The sequence below is a fragment of the Macaca mulatta genome, chromosome 1 (genome assembly GCF_049350105.2).
Source record: "Macaca mulatta isolate MMU2019108-1 chromosome 1, T2T-MMU8v2.0, whole genome shotgun sequence".
Taxonomy (NCBI): domain Eukaryota; kingdom Metazoa; phylum Chordata; class Mammalia; order Primates; family Cercopithecidae; genus Macaca; species Macaca mulatta.
In genome coordinates, this window is record NC_133406.1 from 53897291 (window position 1) to 53922329 (window position 25039).

General features: G+C 34.3%; 1 protein-coding gene across 4 annotated transcripts in view; it reads right to left on the reverse strand.

Moving 5' to 3' along the window:
- The window catches only part of KCNT2 (potassium sodium-activated channel subfamily T member 2), a 399597-nt gene that overhangs the window by 69621 nt on the left and 304937 nt on the right, over positions 1-25039 (reverse strand). For all 4 annotated transcript variants that reach the window (XM_015120935.3, XM_015120925.3, XM_015120914.3 and 1 more), the window contains 3 exons: positions 9058-9159; positions 5677-5760; positions 4235-4363 (listed from right to left, as the gene is read on the reverse strand). In XM_015120935.3, coding sequence (XP_014976421.1) covers positions 4235-4363; positions 5677-5760; positions 9058-9159 — 315 coding nt within the window. The remainder of the gene's footprint in view (positions 1-4234; positions 4364-5676; positions 5761-9057; positions 9160-25039) is intronic.

The window sequence follows — 25039 nt, forward strand, 5'->3', positions numbered from 1 at the left end:
CATTTTGGTGGTAGTAGTTTCCTTAGAGAGCAGACATGGGAAGGATATTTTTGGAGAATACATATAATCGACATCTGATTTATTCAACTCTTACACAAGTTTGCTTTGACTGGATAAAAAATTCTAATTTGAAAATAATACTCTTTTAAAATCTTGAGAGAATTGTTCCATTTTCTTCTGGTTCGTGATATTGCTGTTGAGAAAACCCAAATAGGACCTTGCATGTGACCTGTCCTATGGTTTCCTGCTCATCTCTCTGAAAGATTTTAGGATCCTCTCCTTACCTTCAGTGTTTTGAAAGGTGATGATGTGATACACTGTTTAACTCACTGTTGTGGACACATGGTAACCCTTACCAATTGGAAACTAACACATTACTGATTTTTCTAGAATTATTACAGTAATATTTCTTCAATTTGTGTGCATTTCCTCTTCCTTGAAATCTTATGATTAAAATCTTAGAACTTCTAGATTAGTTCTCTAATTTTATCTTTTCTTTACTCTTTGTCCATGTTTTGAATTCTTGCTCTAGTTTATCAATAACTTCCTGAACTTCATATTATAAGCTTTTTCACTTCTGTTGGGAATTTTTAGCTGTCTTCTTAGAGTAAATGACTAATAATTTATCTGAAAGGTCTAGGTGAGATTCTTTTTATTGCTGCATTTCATGGTGATCTGGCTGGATTACTAAACTTAAAGAATCTCCCCCATCTGTATCCATCTGTATTTTTAGGCCCTTCCACTTGGATTGGTCAGTTTTTCTAGGAGAGAGTCTTCCAATCTGCTGAAGTGTAAAGTGTACAGAATATATCTTTTAACTTAGCATTCAGAATTCAGTGTGACACTCCTAGCCCTCAACTCTTTCCGGGGTCCACAGGCCACAGACCACTTCCATAGACTAAACCTTTAATATATGTTCATTTAGGAGAGAGTGACAGAAGCAAGATTTCTGAACTGTTGAGGAAAATCGAGATCTGACAGAAAACTAAGCAAAAATATAGACTCTCCGATAGTAATTACTGAATGAAGTTTCTACTTCCTGAAATCTAGTGTCTTTCTTTAAATTCAAGTAAGAGAACAGGGCCATTTTGAATACTGATGGCTATTTAAATTTCAAAACTTTGTTTTCGAATCATCTGGTATTTGAGAGACATGGTGAATTGTCAGAGTCAATTTTATTTTGTTAGATCCACTAAGCTCTTTTTCTGTGTTTTTATACAATCTGAAAAAAAAAAATAATGTTTTCTTCTTTAAATACAAAAAAATCTCAATGTCTTTATTGGGTTAAGATTTAATTGATGTTCCTTTCTACTTTTTTTGTTTAAGATTAATGTAAGAGATATGCACTTTAATGGTACTTTTTCATCTTGCAAAAGTACATCTTGCAAAGATAGATATTACTCATCATGTATGTAAAATCTCCAAATTCAGGAAGCAAATAATATATTCATTCTTTTAACAAATGACCAAGAAAAACAAATCTTTTGCAAGATGAATTTTATCCTTTCATGTATCGGACCATGATTACCATATAGGTCAACATATCGCTATTTTTTACCTTATTTACCAGGAAATTAAAAATAGAAGTCAGGCTCAACTGTAGCACTCAGGGTATACTAGTAGAGTAACATAATTTCTCTGTTCCTTTTAAAATATTTTGTTGTAAAAAGTGCTTAATGTTTCTATTGTTTATCTTTGTTAGTTGCCTCAATTCTTTCTACAATAGGTAGAATTTAATTTTAGTAAAAATATGAGTGCCAGAAGATGGACTGAATTCAGTACAGAAAAACAAGAGGTATTATTTTTATTTAAAAACAGTGTCCTTTTATCATCCCAATGATACAAGTTTTTAATATAATCTAGATATTTGAGAAATTACAAGCATTTTAATGAGATGATCTTTACTTGGTATGGGCAGAGTTGACTAAATGTAGTTAAATGCTCCTTGATGACAATTCAAATACCCAGTTATCCTTTTCCTATCTTCAATGCCAATAGCACAAAAAAGTCTTTTCATAATATATGTACATTATTATAATACATAATACTGCCATGGACATGGAGTTGACCAAGGCCAGAAATTTTCTGCATTGCAATTCCCAAAGCATATATGTGAGATTAAAAAAAAAAAAAACATGGCAACACTCTACCGCATGAAAATCTTCTTTGTACTTGCTGTGGTCAAATAAGAAATTATGTGTATAGACTGAATATTTGTTCTCCATCACCATACAATGCATATGTGAAAACCTAATCCTCAGTATTGATGATATTTGAAGGTGGGGCTTTGGGAAGGTGATTCGATCATGAGAGAGCCTTATAAAAGAAGACTCAGCGAGATCCCCTTCCCTTTCCACCAGGTGAGAATTCAGTGAGAAGATGGCCATCTGAGAACCAGGAAGCAGGTCCTCATCAGACATGTAATCAACTGGTCCCCTGATCTTGGACTTCCCAGCCTTCAAAACTGTGAGAGTTAAATTTCTATTGTTTACAAGCCACCCAGTCCATGGTTCTTTGTTATAGCAGCCTGAATAGATCATGATCGTGCTTAATTGCTTGGGTATGAAAGCACTTGATCTTCTCTTAATCTTTAATTAAATAATATTGTTTTGAATCCAGTATTCTTAAAAATTTAGGCCTATCTAGACAAACATCTTACATATTTAACTGTCTGGTTTGTTTTTCCAGTCAATCATTCCTAATTTTGTCTTGATTCATCTCATTCTTTGCAATGTGAACCACAACCACCACAGGAAAAGAAAAACTCAGATTCAGCAGGAGAGATGGCAGCAAAAATTCATTTAAAAAAATTATTATTATTAATATTGGGGATGAAGTCTCGCTCTGCCACCCAGGCTGGAGTGCAGTGGCACGATCTTGGCTCATGGCAACCTCTGCCTCCCAGGTTCAAGCAATTCTTCTGCCTCAGTCTCTTGAGTAGCTGGGACTACAGGTGCACACCACCACATCTGGCTTATTTTTGTATGTTTTTTAGTAGAAATGCGGTTTCATCAGATTGTCCAGGCTGATCTCGAACTCCTGACTTCGTGATCCACCTGCCTAGGCCTCCAAAAGTGCTGGGATTACAGGCGTGAGCCACTGTGCCTGGCCACAGAGCTCCATTTAACACTCCTGAAGGAAGCTACAGTAAAACCACCAAGAAGCACCTGAGAAAAACTAACCTATTTTCTGCTGGTAACTTATATAAGTGTCAAACTATAAATTTTAACAGCAACAACGAGAATCTACCCCCATTATCCTTATGCCTTCTATAAAGTTCTTTTCTATACAGGGATTTGTTAATTTTGTCATGAGGTGGTTTAATGATCATATAAATTACTGAAATGCATGTGTCTGATCTGAGCCACATAGTTGAGGTAATTTTGTATCAGACCAAAAAAGAAATGGCTAACCAAAATTTCTTTTTAATTTGTAATAACTTTGGAGTGTCTGAAGAAAAAAAATTGTTGAGAATACAAACCATAATTTACGTTAAATAATTTTATAGATATTGATAGAATGATGCATTCATCCAAAATCTTTATTTCAGAAAATAAAGGTGATATTATACTAAGGCTATAAAAACTACCTTGAACAACATGAACCACATGAAGTGACCAAATCAAAATGCAAATATGTTTTCAGCTTCATAAACTTATCAGAGATTCTCCTTCCATACTAGCAGGATCAAGTTTGCTGTTAAATTTACTGAGGTTTACTTTGGGAAGATCTGACACTACTCTTAGAGTTTTCTTTTGGCTTTAGAGTGGTCATCCATCTACAGATTGAGAAATGAGAATTTTAACACTTACTAAATTATCTTTGTTTTGCTTCCTTCAAAATGATAATATATGTAGTAGGGGCATATATTAGAAATCCAGGTTGCTTGCCCTGAGCACTTTTCTTATTTGTCAGAACCTCAAGGTTATTTATAGTTAATTTGCTTCCTGATAATCTTCCAGAAACAGCTAATCCTAGATCTACAAAAGTCATCTAAAGCCTAACATCCATAGACTTAGAACAGCCGCTTAGCCAACAATATTTTTTGGAATACTGACATAGTTTAGTAAAACACATAGTTGAAAAAAATTTGCTTCTGAAATTTAACACTACGTATTCAGGTAGCATTCTTTTTCACTTTCATTGCATTTTTTAGATATCAGTTTATAAGCTTATGAATGATTGCACTCATCAGATTAAACATCAAAACAAGAATATATTGTTATGTCCAAACCTCAGATGTAGTAAGTTTCTGAGACTCAGTCCTGTAGATTCCAATGGGAACATCTCCAGTAGAAGAACACAACTTCTGATAAAGTCTGGCGTAAGTTCTGATCCATAAGTCATCCGCAGTGATTTTCATCTATAATACACACAAATTATTTACATATTAAATGTGTCAGAAATAGAAACCTAGTGGTACCTTTTCACTTCTTTATTTATTTATTTTTATAGGGGGCAAGGTCTCACTCTGTCACCCAGGCTATAATGCAACAGTGCAACCACAGCTCACTGCAGCTGCAACTGACATCCCTGTCTCAAGCATTTTTCACTTCTTAAAGGCAGAAATTATTAGTATTTGGAAATCTCCAAGTAATATTTCATGCTTATCCATGTATTAAATTTATTTATTATGCATCACCAAACTTAAGAAATCCAAGTACTCAATTTAGGGCAGTATGACATTATATTAGTTCGATATCAGTAGGCAATAGAGCACTGGTAATTGGGAAATATAAAGCATATGGAAACTATTCTGCATGCTGCAATAACTGGAGGCTGCCACTGGTATTTAATGTACAGGGTCTGCTGATGTTACCAAATATAAAGTGCAAAAGACACTCTAGTACCATAATGACTTGTTCCACCCAATGTTCTAATAATGCCCATATTGAGAAAGATGAATAGTAGAATAAACATAGTGATAGAAGACAGGAAACAAAAATTGTAGTCCCCCTTTTCTTCTTGTAAATCTGAACTGTTACCAAATCATTTCATTCAGTATACTTGGACAAAGTATACTTATCTATAAAACAAAGGAGTTAAACAGCATGATCACCATTTTCCTGGATAGTATAGTATCCTATGGCAGTCTCTAATTGCCAGTTAATAAAAAAAAATTCATTCAACTTTTTTGTTTTTTTTGTTTTTTTGTTTTTTTTTTGAGACAGAGTCTTGCTCTGTTGCCCAGGCTAGAATGCAGTGAAGCGATCTCAGCTCACTGCAAGCTCCGCGCCCGCCCCCCCCGGGTTCACGTCATTCTCAGCCTCCCAAGTAGCTGGGACTACAGGTGCCCACCACCACGCCCAGCTAAGTTTTTGTATTTTTAGTAGAGATGGGGTTTCACCGTGTTAGTCAAGATGGTCTCGATCTCCTGACCTTGTGATCCGCCTGCCTCAGCCTCCCAAAGTGCTGGGATTACAGGCGTGAGCCACCTCAACCAGCCAAATTCATTCAACATTTTACACAAAATGGCTATTTATTATGACTATTAAGTAAAAATAATATGTTTTCCCTGAAATTTTTAAAGGAATTTAAAAAATTGAAATACAACTCTGGATTCATTCACAATACAAAAAATAACATATGACATGGAAGAATTAGCAAAGTATATGGTAGACAGATTTGAGAACCTTCTATCACAGCAATCTTCTATTGTAGAGATTCTTAACTTACAGAACAAAGAAACCCAGATCCTGGTGTAGTATCCAGTCCCAACAGAAGTCTCGTGATAGAAATCATATAATCCTTCACAAATGACTGCAATATAAACAAATGAACAATATATAAATGTATATTTATATATAATGTGTATGAGATGTGTAGAACAGCTAGAATTGTGAACATCTTCTAAAACATTATTTCTCATATCACATTATTAACCTTCCATACAAAAGTAAATTTAATCTATCTTGTTAGTATCTTAGATAGACATGTATAGTTAAGCTGTTCATAAGGAAACATAGGAAATCATTTTTATCTAGAAATATCTAACTATGCATATATTGTATGTGTGTTATTAGGCATGATAAAAACATTTTTAGAATTTTTAAAGCAAAAACCCCAAATGAAATGGTGACTATCATAAAAATTGAAACAATTAAAATAAATTTTCATTGAAAAATTTCAGTCTTTTTTTTAGAATTAAGCTCTAAGCTAGTGAAATAAATTTCTAAACTACATTTATTATTCATTATTGCATATTCTCTTTCCACATTTATGATAGGGTTTTTATTTATTTATTTATTTATTTATTTATTTATTTATTTGAGACAGAGTCTTGTTGTGTCATCCAGGCTGGAGTGCAGTGGCATGATCTTGGCTCACTGCAGCCTCCACTTCCCAGGTTCAAGTGATTCTCCTGTCTCAGTCTCCCAAGTAACTGAGACGACACGCATGCGCCATGGAGCCTGGCTGATTTTTGTATTTTTAGTAGAGACAAGATTTCCCATATTGGCCAGGCTGGTCTAGAAATCCTGACCTCAAGTGATAGCCTGCCTTGGCCACCCCAAAATGCTGAGATTACTGGCATGAGCCAACACACCAGGACTAAAATTGAGTCTTTAAAAAATAAAGGCAGTAGCTCACGCCTATAATCTCAGCACTTTGGGAGGCCAAGGCAGGCGGATCACAAGGTCAGGAGATTGAGACCATCCTGGCTAACATGGTGAAACCCCATCTCCACTAAAAATATAAAAAATTAGCTGGGCGTGGTGGTGGGCGCCTGTAGTCCCAGCTACTCGGGAGGCTGAGGCAGGAGAATGGCATGAACTGGGCAGGCAGAGCTTGCAGTGAGCCAAGATCGTGCCATTGCACTCCAGTCTGGGTGACAGAGCGAGACTCCGTCTCAAAAAAAATAAATAAATAAATAAATAAACAAAATGAAATAATTAAATAGAATCATCACATTTCCCTGGGGTGACAGTGCATCTCTTATATTATTGGAAAGTTTGAAAGCTAGAATAGTCTTTATAGACACGGACCATTTTGTTAGTAAGCAATTAAAGAAAATGTGACTGAAAATAATTTCCAATCGTTCAAGAACCATTGACAATAGATCAAAAGTCCCACTGAAGAAAAATTATGCTCTGGATTTTACTAATTCAGAAGTCCTTTACTTAAGTGTTTTTCAAAAAAGTCACAAAATAGTTATGAATTATGCCAGCAATTTTTTAAAAAATAAAAGAGTATATTCAGTAAGATAGAAAATAGTACAGCAAATTACAAGCAGAAAGGGTAAATGTTGTTCAGTTATACTTACATACATACATACATACACACAAATGCCGGTATGTATTGAAATGCAAAATATGTTTACTGTATTAAAATTTAAGACTTTAGGCTGAGCACCGTGGCTCACGCCTGTAATCTCAGCACTTTGGGAGGCCAAGGTTGGCAGATGACCTGAGGTCAGAGGTTCAAGACCAGCCTGACCAACATGGTGAAACTTGTCTCTATTAAAAACACAAAAATTAGTCAGATGTGATGGTGCATGCCTGTAATCTCAGCTATTTGGGAGCCTGAGGCAAGAGAATTGCTTGAACATGGGAGGTGGAGGTTGCAGTGAGCTGAGATCGCACCACTGCCCTCCAGACTGGAAGACAGAGTGAGACTCTGTCAAAAAAAAAAAAAAAAAAAAAAAATATATATATATATATATATATATATATAGTTCTAGTTCACTCTTTCTTTAGAAGTTTCAGAAAGTCATGCAATTTCCTGTATCTCTATTTATAACATAAACGTGAGGCAAAAATAAAGAGAAAGAAAAAACTACTGCTTTCTATTTCTATAGAACAGTTTTTAGAACAGTTTTTCTTCTATTTAACTTATACATTAGATTTTGTTACAAGATTTTATTTAAACAGAGGATACTGTGGCTAAAAAAATCTTAAAACTACTGGTGCATATTTGCACCCAAGCATTTGGATCCTATTGATATAAAATCTTTAGTTTCAACACTGCTCTTCAAATAAACCATCCCCTGCAATTTAATCTCTTTGAGAGATCAGAAGTATGTGTGTGTGGTAACAGCGTTTGGAGTGGGAGGCCTGCCTCCTGTAGTACCCAGATAATATGTCTGGAAACTTTAGGGATAATAGGGGTGTATTTATTCTACTTTGCTGTGTTTGCTCCGGCACTCAACTGACATGAGCAGATGGTTCCTGACATTGCTAGAGGCATACTCATAGGCAAAATTAGCCCAAAGGTCTGCAGAAAAGCTTTAACTCTCTTTGGATTAGTTTGTTCAGTCAAGCAATTATAGAAGACAGTACATAAATAAGCAAAAAGAATAGGTACAATAAAATGCTGAAATGCTTAATTTGAGATTAATGTTATCAAATAATTTAAAACTCTACGAATATATCTTTCTTCTTAATGGAAATATTTAGAGATTGATTACTTGAATCAGAGAAAATGAAATAGTACTGCTGTTCAGTTTCTGGCAGAGACGAAAAAGATGGTATTAGTATGAACAAACATCTCTGCAAACCTCTTAGCTATGATAAAACAAAAAAGTTAACTTGGCATTCAGGAACAAACTCAATCGTTGTTAGTTGTTGCGGTCTTTTCATATTTTTCTAAAATAGACAAGAATCAGTGGATTCTTAAAATGTCCTTAGTTTATCACTTTATTGACATCAATTTGGTATTTTATATCAAACCTGAAAAAAATGTATACCATAAGGACTGCTGTTTGTCTTAAGTCAGTAATTATCTTTTAACTTTTTTAAATCCAGTAATATGCTTGGAGTAACATGCAAAATGTACTAAAATATATTAAATATATTAAAATTGTAGAACACTGACACAAAAGAATGCCTGAAATAATTTCCATAGGTCACTGTTAAAAATAATATTTTTTCTTACAAAATGTTTCATAGGAGCATTTATGTCAATTATGTACATGAAATAAAATACTGAATTACTTCTGGAGCCAATTTTAAGTTAATAGCTGCATGTGAAACACTAGAAGTACTACTCATTTAAATAAAATCTAAATAAAACAGAAAACAACCACCATTTTAGAGAGAAAAAAAAAGAAATGTTGTATACCTGATATAGCAGAGTGTCCAACATACTGATGCTAAATACCCTCCCAGCAGCAAAAGGCAGTCGAAACATAAAGGCCAAGTTAGAGCCTCTCTCCCGTTCTTTCTGTTCAGAAATTTGAGATAGAAAAATTTGTGAGCATTCCATATTTCATTCATTTCTGCCTCAGTAAATTGTGTTGACATATGTAAAAAAAATCTTACCATACGGTTCTTGGCTATAAATGTGTCATTACTTCACTGATAATTATATTTTTCAAATTGCCCTTTTGTTTTCACAACCACATTTTCTCAGTTAAAACACCCAATAGTGAAGAAGGGTTAATATTTTTTTGTGCATTAAGCATGTATTTACTCTTCACACAAGAAGAGACATCATAATGGAAACAAATAAAAATCATTGAATCAAATGTTAAAAAAAAAAAACCCTAAGGTCACACAATGTACCATAACACTGCAAAGAAGACCTGCTTTTAAATATTCTCATGGGTGAGAACAAAAAAATAGGGAGACAGGCACCTGTTATGGTCTGAATGTTTGTGTCCCCTCAAAATTCATACATTGAAATTCTAATCCCCAAGATAATAGTATTATGAAGTGAAGCCTTTGGGAGGTGATTAGGTCATGGAGGTGGAACCCTCATGAATGCAATTAATGTCCTTTTAAAAAAGAGAAACCCTTTGCCCCTTCTACCATGTGTCATCTATGAACTAGGAAATGGGCCCTCACCAGACACCAAATCTCCCAGCACCTTGAATGTGGAATCCCCAGCCTCCAGACTGTGAGAAATAAACATCTGGAGTCTATAAGCCACCCAGTCTACAGTACTCTGTTCTAGGAGCCCTAACAGACTAAAACAGGCTTTGTACATCCAGTAGTCTCTAGCTGTTCATCATCTTAGTTTCATTTCTCCACCTAACTGATAAATTGCATTTGCTGTATCAGTTTGCAACCAATCTTCTGTATATCATACACACACACACACACATCTAAATTGTTTATGTATTTTTGAATGTTTATGAGTTGGGGGGTGTTATGATGTATGATGGTTTCTTTTTAAAAATTCTGTTGCAGTTTTTTTCCCTTTAATAAATGAAGGTATGAGAGCAAAAGTCAAATGTGTTTAAGTTTTGAAGAGTTTCTTGAGAATGTAAGTTAAGCTTCTATTTAACAAATGGCAACCTCAAAAACTCTAGTTTCTTTTGTTGACAAATTCTCTTTACTAGGAATACTTATACAGCTGAGAAAATAAGAAATCAACCTTCACTTCTTGAGGCAACAGAAGCAAGCTCCTGTTTCTAATGTAACAAATTTGCTAGTTCTCATGGAAGGGAAGCCTTCCATCTCACGTGCATCTATAGTGTCTATCTAGTTGAGATGACTATCACTATAAGAACATCTTCACTTGAGATATAGGGAGAAGGTAAGGCAAAGGATAGGAAAGTGGTTCCACATTTTTGTCTATGTTTATGAAATCATAATATATTCTCTAATTTACAAACCTAGGTGTTATGAGTGCTTAACTTGAACAGCTCATGTGAGTGGCTTGGAGATGACTGGAATTAGCTGTTCTTATTGTGAGATAGGTAGGTTTTCCTGTGAATTTGAGGGCAAATCTAGTTCTCGAGGTGTAAGAAGTATCCTGGAGAAGACCAAGCCATGATATGTTAAACCGAAGTTAAAGGGAGTAGCCAGAATAAAGTGATGGAACCCCTGATAATTTGATGATGTTTACTCTTCAAAACAAGCAAGCAAACAAACAAACATTCCTTGGTTCAATTACATTACCATTTGACACACTATATTTTCAAATACAGAACTGTTTTGTAACCTATAGTGCTTATCCTGTGGGAAATGAACTCTTCCCATCTCCACACATCTGAATCCTATTGATACCACCTTAAACAGCAACGCTAATTAAAATTAGTTCCATTCACTATTAAAGGCCCCAAACACCAATGTATTCATTTGTGCATTAAAGTAGTTACTTAATAAATATGTGTTGAGAACGTACTTTGTGTAGGGCATCAATCATCCTCAGTGCTTAGAATGCAGAGCTCCTATATAGAACTAAAAGAATCTTACCAGTTAATGGAAGTATTATATGTTGAATATGGACCAGGAGCTAGTTAAACAAACGGGGATATTTTCCTTGTCTGCAAGAACTTACACTGCTGTGAATGGTACCAATAGCAAAATAGGCAAAAATACTTGGGTGAATATATGTAATAATTAGGCAGTAGTACATACTTAGGAAGGGTACCTAGCTTATTCTTTTGGTAGAAAAGCCAGAGAGCTGAATTAGAAGGATGTCTAAGTTGAGACCTAAAACTGAGTAGAAATTAGCCAGTAAATTTGGGAAGAGTGAGTGATAAGTAGAAAGCTATAAGCAGAATGCCTAGCATGTTCCAGTGGAAGTAAAAAAAAAAAAAGCTTGAGAGACTTCAGGAACTACAAACAATCCAATATGAATATACCATAGAGTTTAAGTGTATGGGTTGAATGGAGAGGTCAGAAATGAGACTGGAGCAATAACTTTGGACTAGGTCTTAAAGTACCAGGATATGTTTTAGAATAGTGGGGATGTAATTGAGAATTACACTGAAAAATAATGATATAAATAGAGACTAAGAAATAACAAAACATATGGTTACCCTACTTTGAAACCATGTTAAGTATTTTGAATTTCATCTTTAGGGCAATGGGGAAAAACTAAAGTGTTTTTAAGAAGAGGAGTGACCTGATCATGTTTTTAGGATGCTCACTTTGATGACAATATGGAAAATGGCTTGTGAATGAGGAGGTGGCATGGGAAAACTGAGCAAGATAAACTATAGTGTTAATGCAGCAATGCTAGTGAAAGATGAATGTACATTCTACTGTGATATTTGCAGAAACAGGTCTTATTCAGAATGCATTTAGACATTAAATTTTAAGAGGATATGATGATTGAATTTGGAACTAAAGTAGAGAGAAAATGAGGATGATACACAGGTCTCTAGATAATGAGGCAGATATTGGCAACTTCTGTAAAATAGAAAGTGTGGAGGAAGATCAGATCACAAGTTGATTTGGACTTGGGTTTTGACGCCGGTGGACAGGTCTACCTGCCAAAAATACGGATCATACAGGCAATATAACATACAATCGTTTGGAGCTTGGATTCTGAAAATATATACAATAGTTTCAGTCAAGTGTTTCCGCCTACTAGTTGTATGATCTTTTGCAAGTTACTTAAGCTTTCTGTTGCTCAGTTTTATAATGGTGCATTGGGATTCATACTGACATCTACATCCCACTGTGATTACAAAAAATAAACATAATAAAACCTCTAAAAGTACTGTATATAGTAAGCAATTTAAAAGCTATTTTTTATTATCAGTTGTTTGAATATGCTAAATTATATATTACCTCAAGAACTTTGTATTTTTTTATTATTCCTATAATCTACTTCCCTGGTTTTTACTGGACTAGGCTGGTGTTATCATTATAGCTCAAATATGACTTCCCCAAAGAGGCATTTCCTTATCACCTTATTTAAAACATGTCTTCCTGCAGTTACTCTTGAATATAACCTGTTATTACTTTCATAGCTTTTTTGAAACCTATTACATCTTGTTTATGTTTTTAATTTATTAATAATCTATCTCAGCTAGATTCTATGTATCAAGAGGGCAGGCACCTTGAGTTTGCTTTCTGTTACTTATACAATGCCTAAAACAATGCCTGGCACACAGTTAGTGACATTTGGTTGGAAAAATAAATAATTTTTTTCTACTTATGTTAGCAGCCTACATCAAGAGACAATTTATTGTATAATTTTATGCTTAGAACATTCATATACCGGAAGCAAGAAACAAACATTTGAGGTTCACTCAATACCTCTCTCTTCTCACTTTGGTTCTTTAACGGAGGTTTGAGAATATAAAGAAATTGTAATGTTCGCAATATGCAAAGCTTTTTTACTTTACTGTGTTTAGTTATTGCATTTTACAATAAATGTTTCTGCTATTGTGACTAGTACAAACATACACTATGATTCCTTTTTGTTAAACTTATCATATTTCTTTCCTAGTAGAATTCTGAATTCAATTGAAGTTTTACTGATGATATTCTTTCCTAACAAATATTTATATAAATATCTAAAAGAATTCCAGTGACATTTAAATCAATAAATATATCAGACATTTTTAAATGTTTGGTCTTACCTACTTTTCCATTTGTTTTATTATCATGAACATGTGCCTTTCTTGGAAGAAGGCATCTGTTTCTGGCAGAAATTTTGTTTCCTTTAATCTGTGTCCATCAATACCATATGGAATGAGATGATAAAATTATTGGATTTAACAGAACAGTGTGGTAGGTTAAAAATTCAAGAATTTTATTGGCACAAATTACTGGTTTCCATCTCCTACTTTCTCAATTATAATTCTTTTACATTCCTTCATTCTTTCCTCTGGACCCAATCATAATGTAATTCCTAAATCTAGTGGTTTTTGTCAGCGTTCATCCTACTTGAACTTTCTTACAGTGTTTGACAAACTACGTTCTAATTCTGGAGCTCTGTCTTTTCACATCACTCTACCTCAGCTTCCAGAATACTCTTGGACCTCTCGCTCATTTTCTCTGATTTGTCTCCTTTCTAGACTCTCCTTTATGAACCGTAGGATAAAGTCCTTGGTTAAACTCACCTTCCTTGTGGCTCTTTTTACCTTCTGTGTGGCTCTCTAATCCTTATATTTCTTAAGGCTTTACAATTATACATTTATGTGTACAACCTTTGAATATATCTATGCATGCATATATATATGTGTGTGTGTGTATGTATATATATATATTTCATCCTGTTCCTGAGCTTCATTTGTATCTCACAACTTTTTTTTTTTTACTTATGTACTATAATTTTAATATACTTAAATAAATATATCATCTATCTCACTAAGGTCAGTTATTTCCCAGAATTCTCTCTTTAGTTTTAATCAGTATATTCACCCCGAGAGTCCTAGACCAGGCCTTTATTATCTCATGCCTGATTTATTGAAATAACTTACTCTTTCCCTTTTCCTCATAATGTCTCTTTTCAGATAAACATAAAAATTTCACATCAATTTCATAAAAGTATAGGTCTGACGATGTCACCTCCCCCATGTCCTCATTTAAAAACTTGCCATGGGTTCTCACTCATAGGTGGGAACTGAACAATGAGACCACTTGGACTCGGGAAGGGGAACATCACACACTGGGGCCTATTATGGGGAGGGGAGAGGGGGGAGGGATTGCATTGTAAGTTATATCTGATGTAAATGACGAGTTGATGGGTGCTGACGAGTTGATGGGTGCAGCACACCAACATGGCACAAGTATACATATGTAACAAACCTGCACGTTATGCACATGTACCCTAGAACTGAAAGTATAATTAAAAAAACAAAAACAAAACAAAAAAACACTTGCCATGACTCCCATTCACTGCATCAAAAACTACTCCAAAGACTTAGCATTCAGGGCATTCTAAGGTTTAGCTCCCAAACTGCTTTCCAGGATAACTTTTTAGTATTTCCCAGCACAGACTATCAGTCAGATGATTGACTATTTAGTTAAATACTGAAAATGTTTTCCTCATATTTGGGTTCCAACTCACCGTGGGTAACAATCTCATATAAGAGATATCAAAACAATCTCTGTAGGTCAAAACTCTGTTTCAAAACCATCTCTACAGGTCCTCCTCATCCTTCAAAATACGTATCATTCTACCCACCCTATGAAATCCTTTCAGACAAACACAGTGATGCTGCCCTTCTGCTTGTAAGAATCACTTTGCATGTACGATTTCCTGTCCTTTTGTTATTAACTTTCATTACAGAGAAAAAAAAGAAGATTTTTATGACACTATTTTCAAAACCTATTGACTTTAAAGTTATGTAAAAAAAAGTAAGATTCCAAGCATCTGATTCCATCCTGATAAGAATACATTACACAATTACTTTCTCTTTTACTTCTGGACAACGAAGAATTTGGATTAATTTTACTAATTGCACTTTATCATGCTGACTTTACATATGAAAAATAAGAATTAGGGATGATTAATACTTAGTCTTTCCTATCCAGTTAGATTTTTGTGACACTATCATTAACCTACCTCTCTGTGTCTCAAAAAAACAACATATGGCTAGAAGTTACGATCTGGCAGCAATTAGTCCAAATCTCAACTACAGAGAAGTTTCATTTGGACTTGCTAAATTTATTGAAGTTTAGTAAGTTCCAACATTTAACATTTAATATAAAAATCTGCATTTCTGACTTATTTTAAATTAGGAGAATCAGATATCATAGGTCATGGCAGTAACTGGCCAGAATTTTTCACTTTACTAGTTTCCATTCATTACTTCCATTAAACGGCTCTTATTTTACACTTTGGAAGATAAAATATTTAGAAATGAGTCTAGAGATCTACTAACTCAAACCCTGCTTAAAAGTACTTGGGTGAATAGTAATTATATCAGAAAATAACATAGTAAGTAATCTAAATATACACTTTAAATGTGTCTTTAAAAATAGAACATTTCTAATTGACTACAAAATATTCTATGGCTTAGGAGACAATTCTAAGTAATACAACCAAGAAATATTTCTCAATTTACTTTTATGAATCAGGCACTGAACTAGGTTCTTAGCATACAAAAATAATTAACAAAACTTTCCAATTTTACAGGGATATATGATTTTATTGAGGACACACTTAAAAATCAAATATTGCAAGGTCAAGTATAAAAAGCACTTGACAAAATTCAACATCCTTTTATGATGGAAAACTCTCAATAAATAAGGCATAGAAGAAATGTACCTCAACATAATATAGGCCATGTATAAAAAGTTCACATCTAACATTACACTCAGTGGTAGAAAGTGAAAAGCTTTTCTTCTAAGATCAGGGGCAAGCCAACGTTGCCCATTCAAACAACTTTTGCTCAACACAGTATTAGAAGTTCTGGCCAGAGCAATTAGACAAGAAAAAGAAGTAAAAGGCATCTAAACAGAAAAGGAAGAAGTAAAATTGTCTCTGCCAATGCCATGAACTTATAATATATGAAAACTTTAACTACTCCACCAAAAAGCTACCAGAAGTGATAAGCAAATTCAGCAAATGTGCAGGGTACAAAATCAACACATAAAAGTCAACAGTGTTTCTTTACCCTAAAAACAAATGACCTGAAAAAATAATTAATGAATCAGTCCCATTCACAATAGCATAAAAAAAATGTACTTAGGAATAAATGTAATCAAGGAGGTAAAAGATCTTTATACTGTAAATTATTAAACAGTAATACAAGAAATTGTAGAAGACACAAATCTAAAGTGATATTGTGGTCATAAACTGGAAGAAACAATATTGTTAAAATATCCATACTACTCAAAGTGATCTTCAGATTTACTGCAATCCTGATTGAAATATCAATGTCATTTTTCACAGAATTTAGATAAAACAGTCCTAAAATTTGAATTGAATCACAAAAGACCTCAAACAGCCAAAGCAATCTTGAGAGAAAAAACAAAACAAAACAAAAAACAAAGCTGGAGACATCACAGTATCTGACTTCAAAATCTATTACAAAGCTATAGTAATCCAACTAGAATGGCACTGGCATAAAAGCAGACAGGAAGATTGACCAATAGAACAGGATAAAGAGCCCAGAAATAAACCCATGAATTAATGGTCAATTGATTTTTTTTAACAAAGATGCCAAGGCAACACCATGGAGAAAAGATCATCTCTTCACTAAACTGTGCTGGGAAAACTGGATATCTGCAAGTAAAGGCATGAAATTGGACCCTTATCTCATGCTATATACAAAAATCAACTCAAAGACTTAAATGTAAGGCCAGAAATTGTCAAACTATTAGAAGAAAACATAGAGGAAGTATTCCACAACATTGCTCTGGGCAATAATTTATTGTCTAGGAACCCAAAAGCACGCAGGCAGCAAGAACATATACAAACATTTGGGATTGTATCAAACTAAAAGGCTTCTGCACATTCAAAATAAAAATAATAATAATAATAATAATGGAATGAACAGACATCCTATAGAGTAGGAGAAAATTAGGAGAAAATATCTGCAAATAATACATTTGATAAGGGGCTAATATCCAAAATATATAAGGTCTCAAACAACTCAACAGCAATAAAGCAAATAACCGAGTCACAAAAAAGACAAAGGACCTACAGAGACACTTCTCAAAAGGATGTAAACAACCGGCCAACACGTATAGGAAAAGCTGATCAACATCACTGATCATTAGGGAAATGCAAATTAAAACTACAATAAGATATCACCTCATACCTGTTAGAATGGCTACTATCAAAAAGACAAAATGTAAGTGTTAGCCAGTGGAGTGGAGCAAAGAGAACCTTTTGCACCGTTGGTGGGAATGTAAATTAAGGCAGCCATTATGTTTTGCTTTTTGTTTTTTGAGACTGAATCTCGCTCTGTCGCCAGGCTAGAGTGCAGTGGCGCGATCTCAGCTTATTGCAACCGCCGACTCCCTGGTTCAAGCGATTCTCCTGTCTCAGCCTCCGGAGTAGCTGGGATTACAGACACACGCTGCCACACCCAGATAATTTTTGTATTTTCAGTAGAGGCAGGGTTTCATCATGTTGGCCAGGATGTCTTGATCTCCTGACCTCGTGATCCGCCCGCCTCGGCTTCTCAAAAGTGCTGGGATGACAGGCGTGAGTTACTGTGCCCGGCCAACAGCCATTATGAAAAACAATATGGAGTTTCCTCAGAAAACTAAAAATAGACATGCAATACAGTAATCTCACTTCTGGGTATATATTCAAATAAACTGAAAAAGTATGTTGAAGAGATGTCTGCACTCCTATGTTCATGGCAGCCTTATTCACAATAGCTAAGATATGGAAGCAATCTACCGTCCATCATCAGATTAATGGATAAAGAAAATGTGTATATATACACAGTGGAATACTATTTTGCCTAAAAAAAGAAAAGAATTATGTCATAAAGTTGAATTCATAGTAGAGAGTAGAATGATGGTTACCAGAGACTGGTGGAAGGGCATAAGGGGATGTGGATCAAAAGAGTGCAATGTTTCAGTTAAGAGGAAAAAGCTTAGTGATCTATTGCAAAAAAAAAAAAATGCTAACTTCAATAAATAATAATGTATTGTATATTTCAAAATTGCTTAAAGAGTTGATTTTAAATCTTTTCACTACAAAAGTAGTAAGTATGTGAGGTCCTGGATTTGTTAATTAGTTTAATCTAATCATACCTTGTTGTAAATATATACATATGTGTGTGTGTATGTATGTAGATATATAAATGTCACACTGTACTAATTATTTGTCAATTAAAAATAAAAATATAAAATAAAAGAATAAAACATTGGTACTTTTTAAAATGATAATTTGGAGAAGTTAAAACCAGTGTTCTTTCTTGTGCTTTTATAAACTATAAAATAAGCTATATGTACCTATAATACTTAAAAACACAAATAAAGGTAAGTTCTGTATGATTTATTGTTGTTCAAAAATTGTAACTCTTAAGATACAACTATAAATCTAAAAATAACAAAAACAGGGAAAGTCAACAGTAATATTCACGATAAGGGAAAATCTGAAAACCAAAACAAAACAAAAAAATTGTTAAATGCAAGGAAAGAGATGGAGAATTTGAACCACTCAAAATGTCTACAGAAACATTTGGCAATCCCCATTGGGTAAAATTTTGGAACAGAAAAGGTTAGAAAATAGTCTTCATATAAGAATTAAGCAGGATATTCCACTCCTTTTAGCTACAGCATAAGTGCAAAAGCTACGTTTTGAGTAAGGCAAAAACATTTAAAAAGAATATTTTTATTGAGCATAAAAACCATCATTCAAGAGATGAGCATTAAGTTAGGAAGTCTTTTTTTGAACATAAAAATCATAATTCAAGAGATCAGTTTTAAGTTAGGGAGGCTGTAAATTTAAAGATAATATTTAAACATCTGAGTCCTTAGAAAATAAACAAAGGATGCATACATCTTTTGTGTAAGTTTTATGACATGGAGGGCTGTCAATGTAAATTATATCATGACTTTGAGAGATTAACAGGAGTGCATATGAATGACCCATTGCTGAGTCTAGACTATTTTGTTGGTTTGATATATCAAAACTGTTCCATATGTTACACTTCTAAAATATTGCTTAAATCAGTTATAATCACCTGAGTACATGATGACTTGTTATAATCACAGGAGCACATGATGAATTGCATTCAGTAATGGGTCCCACAGATCAAAATCATTTTCAGACTAAAGAATGAAATTATATATAAATATACTATTATCTGTTTGATGTATTAAAGATAAACTTTCCTAAGTTTAACTTTATGATTTGAGGACAGTTTGAAGCCCCAAGAATTAAGTTTACAAATATTACATAAATAAATAAGAAAATATGATAGTTATAGAAGTTATAAAAAATGAAATAATAGTCAAAGATGCTAAGAACAAACTTCTTTCCAAAAAGAGTTAACAGTAATTTAAGTATGTCCCTATTCAATTAAACTGAGTTTGATTATGATAATGAATATATTACAAATATGAATAAGTATATGGAGACTATAATTTTAGATTCCTAATATATTACTGGAAGGAATTTGGAAGGACTTTAAATACAAATAATACAAATTCTACATCTTGTGGAGAAATTATTCACTGAAAATAGTAACGAATTATTTGAACATTTTCTGAGCCTGTATCCAATTAGTTCAAGCTAAATATAATGACAGCATTCAGCACAGAATCTCTCAAGTAATTCGTCTACAGGTTATAGCAACAAGAAAGATACTTAAAATAAACTCAAAATAAATGTTCATTTTCCCAGTATAATAAATCTGGTACTCTGTTGGTTTTAATGTTTTGAAATGTTCTTTTATTCAACTTGGGCTGTGAATCAAGGGTTCCTGCTGCAGTTCTCTGTACCTTCAAATGGAAGGCTGAATAAATGTACTGTACTCTCTTTGACTGTGAATTCAAAAATGAGTAGTGCCTTGCAGACTAGCAAAACAGAATCAAGTAGTGATGGACATACTTCTTAATGTAGAGGGAGAAGTAATAAGTAGGAAAATCGTTGGTTTAATGTCCTTGTCTAATGTGATACTATTTTAACATCTCAAAAAGAAAGCACACCCAAAAGTAACCTTTGTCATCCTAGATGATACTTTCTTTTTTGTGATTTACAAGCATTTTTGTTTCTTTCATTTATCAAGAAGTTAAATAAATTCTGCAATCTCTCTCTCTCTCTTTCTGTAGATATGTGTGTGTGTGTGTGTGTGTGTGTGTGTGTGTATAAGTTTATGAAAAGACAATTGTTGGACTTCCTAAGAATAATAAACAGTTAACTACTGTATTATAAGTTATTTATTTCATAAAATAATTAACTTTGTAAGATCTCCACATTCAAACAATTTAATTAACTTAGCTACATAAATTCATTATTTTTCTGCATTTACTATTTTGATTTTAATAGTTTTAACAATTCGCTGTACATTTTCCTCTTCACAATAGACACATATACAGAAGTTGTGTTGCATTCTTCCATTGGGAGCTAATTTCATTGAATTTGAAGTGAATGTCCTCCCTGGCTATGCACTGCACTGTCTTCGTGGTATAATGTGAAGACTTTAGGCTTATTACGCAAAATCACAATCCTATAAATATTATTAATAGACACGTTTGTACATTAAAATTGTTATCCATATAAATTGTACTTATAACTTTTCTAGAATAGGTAGGGCAATGTTTTTCCTCATTTAAAGAAACAGAGATTGATTAGTATTCTTTTCAAATTCTTTTTGGATGAATATAGAGACAAGGTAAATATTTTCTTAAAAACAGGATAAGAATCTTTCTTAATGAATCAAACTCAGTGTTGGCAGGTAGCACCAAACTCCCACTCAGCTGTTCCAGAACCTACATTATGAATAAAATGTAGCTTAAGTTGTCTGGACAGAACAAATTAGTAAGACGATGTGCTTTTGTTTGTTTTCATATATCTGTGTCACCCATCATATTATAAATTCTATGTGGTTTCTTCAATGTTGCAATGCCTAGCATTCAGCAAGGCATTTGGCTCATAGTATGTGCTCAGTAAATATTTATTCACTTGAGTTTAAATTGAGAATGTGTAAATTTTGCCTTCTTGCTATTCTATAGTGAAAACATATCGGAAAAAAAATGACATTTTTATCGTATTTCTCCCAGAAGGTATCTCCAATCACTGGTAGAAATTCTTATCTTTTGTTCTACCACTGACTACAAAAGTAATATATAACTTACAGACATGACTGCATTCTGACACCAATTCTCTGGTATCAAGTGTGCATCCTACAATTGAGTTCAATTGTGACACTAACTACTCGGAGTTGGCAAAGACTCCACAAGTTAAGGCGCTCAGTCCCAGAAGACCGTGCCCAATTTAAACACCAACCATAAGGCCTAGGTGCCCTCAAGCCAACTGTATTCCTACCCAGCCAGCTACATATATAGGGCTTCCCAAAAACCCTCAGATTCAATAATTAGCTGAAATAAATCACAGAACAACAAAAGCACTATACATATGATTTGAAGAATACAAATGAACAGTAGATGAAAAAGTATGTGGGGGAGTGTCTTAAAGGGTCTCCCAAACACACGAACTTCCATGACTGTGATGTTGGGGTGCCCCATTGTCTCAGGATGTCAACATGTTCACCAACCAGGAAGCAATCCAAGCCTCATTTTTCAGAGTTTTTATTCAGGCTTCATTATGCAGGGAAGATTAACTAAATCATTAGTCATGTGCTGAAACTCAGCCCCTAGCCCTTCTCCCCTCCCTAGAGTTGAGGGTAAAGGCTAAAAGTTTCAACCTTTTAATCAGAGCTTCCTTTTTCTGGTGCCCACCCCAGCCTATAGAGGTGCCCCTCCATAAGTCCCTTTGTTGCCATAGCATCTAGTATGGTTGAAAAGTATGAATAACAAAAAACACTCCTATCACACAGAAAATTACAAGGAGTTTTGAAGGTCTGAATCAGAAACCAGGGACAAAGACCAAGTATTTATTTTTATTGTACCACCTAGTCATCTCAGATTTTCATTATTTTGCTTCTTACATCGGGTGTAATTATCATATGATTGTATATTGTGATTATGATCATCATTTGGGAATGGTGATCACTCAAAAGCAAATTTAAAGAAAGCAGTCTTGAAGCAAATTGTGCACAGATACACACATTAATAAAAGGCTTTGTGAAATACATCAAAGCAAGAGAAAAGAAATAAGCCTTTGGAAGAAAATGAGACAAACATTTCCCTTTTATTCTATTGCTGTTTTCTTCTTTTCCATTTCTTTTTCTCCTTGCCTTCTCCATCTCTATGTAGCTCTTCTACTGTTGCCTGTAACACTTGTTACACCTACTTTGTTGGGAGAAGTGTCAATGACATTCAAACACAAAAAGCATCACTGAGAAAATTGTAATGGTGATGTGAATATCCAAGACAAGGATAACATAAAAAAATCAGCAAAAAAGTGCACAAAACATAAACGAAAGGTCAGATGAAAAAGAAAATGGGCACAAATACTGTTACCAAGATGGCAGAATAGAAGGTAACCTGCTCATTTCTCCCCAAAACAACAAAATGTTCAACATTACTAATCATGAGGGAAATGTAAATCAAGGCCACAGTGAGACATCATCTCACCCCAGTTAGAATGCCTATTATCAAAATATCAAAAAGACAAAACATAACAAATGCTGGCAAGGATGCAGAGAAATGGGAACGCTTATGACTGTATAAGAATGCAGAGTGGTACAGCAATTATGGACAGCAATATGAAGATTTTTCAAAAAACTAATAGAACTGCCACATGATCCAGCAATCCCACTGCTGGGTATACATCCAAAAGAAAGAAAATTAGTATTTCAGAGAGGTATCTACAATTCCATGTTTATAACAGCATCACTTAGAACAGCCAAGATATGGAATTCACCTAAGTGTTTATCAACAGATGACTGGCTAAAGAAAATGTGATATGTATACACAACAGAATATTATGGATCTGCAAAAATAATGATATCGTGTTATTTGCAGCAACGTGTATCATTTCTCTTAACATAATAGTCATTATGTTAAGAAAAATAAGTCAGGCACAGAAAGACAAATATATTTTGAAAAACCTTTAGTCTTTGTAAGTTTTCATAAGCATGAAAATCTTCAAACTTTCTCAAACTTGCGTAAGGAAGTAGTAGACTACAAAAATTACACAGGCTGCAAGGAGGGTATGTTTCTGAAGTCACATAGGTAATGATGGCTTGAGAAGAAGCTTCAGTGGAAAGACAGGGACCACAGAAGACAGTGGAAACGGGAGTTCCTCAAGATAGCAAGGAATAATCAATGAACTTCACAATATGTTTTTCATGTTGTTGTTATGAACTAGTTATCCTTCCACGTTTTTAGCTCTTTCCATTTCTCATTGAAAGACAGTGTTGTGGTGATGGGATTCAGGATATGCTACTCCAAAATATGTCAGCTTGACATGTGAGAAAATAGCAGCAGCAGGATGGACTCTCTAACCTTCTCTCACCCCTCCTTCCCTGAAGCAGGCCATAAAACTTAGCTGACCTTCCACTGAAAGTAGGTCATCAGATCCTCATTCCAGAGGGTTTCCCCTCTACTCAGAGGAGGGCAATGTCCTCATATCTGAAGACAAAGAGACGCCAAGAAGATCTGAAAAATAGGCCTTGCTAAGTCACCTCCCTAATTTATTACCATGATACCCACTTTGTCCAATCATCATGCTGTACAGCCGTCCATGCCTAGATATATAAATACACAGATTTCCCTGTTTCTTTGAGTCTTTGTTTCTGAAGACATCTGTCACATATTATTTATGTTCAATAAATGTGTTATATTTCTCTCTTGTTAATCTGTTTTTTGTTATAGGGGCCTCTGCCCCTATAATAATGGGTGAGAATTTTTTTCTCCCTATTGGAGCTCAGAAACTGATACCCCAAAATATAGTGCCTTGACATGCTGAACAGAATAAGAAGCCTCTCAAGATCTCTCTGACTCCCCACCGCCCTACAACCTCCTCTCAATCCTTTCTCTCCCAAAGCACAGGATGAAGTTGTTCTCTGCAGTTCCCTTATTGGCCTAAAGTCTGGACCTGCCAAAGAAGAAAACAATTACTCTGGTCTCTTCCTTGAGTTTTAATTAACTGAACTCACATCACAGGAAGCAAGATTGAAGTCTGTCAACACATCTGAACAGACTTTTGTCACAAACCATTGTCTGCTCTGTGGGCCCAACAGATTTTGTCCCAGGCTATATCATATGTTCCTCAAGTCTACTGAATTTTCCTGAAGATCATTTACTATGTGTCCCCACCAAATCATTCATACCTCTCATCTCCCTTTCTTCTAGGAAAAAAGTATATAACCATGTGCACCCCATTGCATGGTGGGGCAATTACTTGGTGATTCTCCCGCATGGGTGCTAATAAATTTGCATGCCACTTCTGCTATTCATCTGCCTTTTGTGAGTTTCAGTAAACCTTTGGAGGGCAAAGGGATAATTTTATCTTCACCCCTATATCCCCTTAAAGTAGATATTCTTCACTACATAGCTACTTTCAGTAAATCTTTACAGAATATTATTTCTGATACCAATAGAAACCATATATTAATATTTATTAGAATGCAAGATCTATAAGGAAAACATCAAAGCTTAATCATCACAAAAGTAAAGTAATTGGGAATAATACAGTTTAACATTCCACACCTATCCCTATAAATCCTGCCACTTCTAAAACATGAATGAAGACCACTTAGTAGCAAAAAAAGTGTGTCAGCAGCCAAGTTGTTGTTTATTTCTGATTTATTTATTTATTTATTTATTTAGAGACAGAGTCTCTCTCTGTCACCCAGGCTGGAGTGCAATAGCTC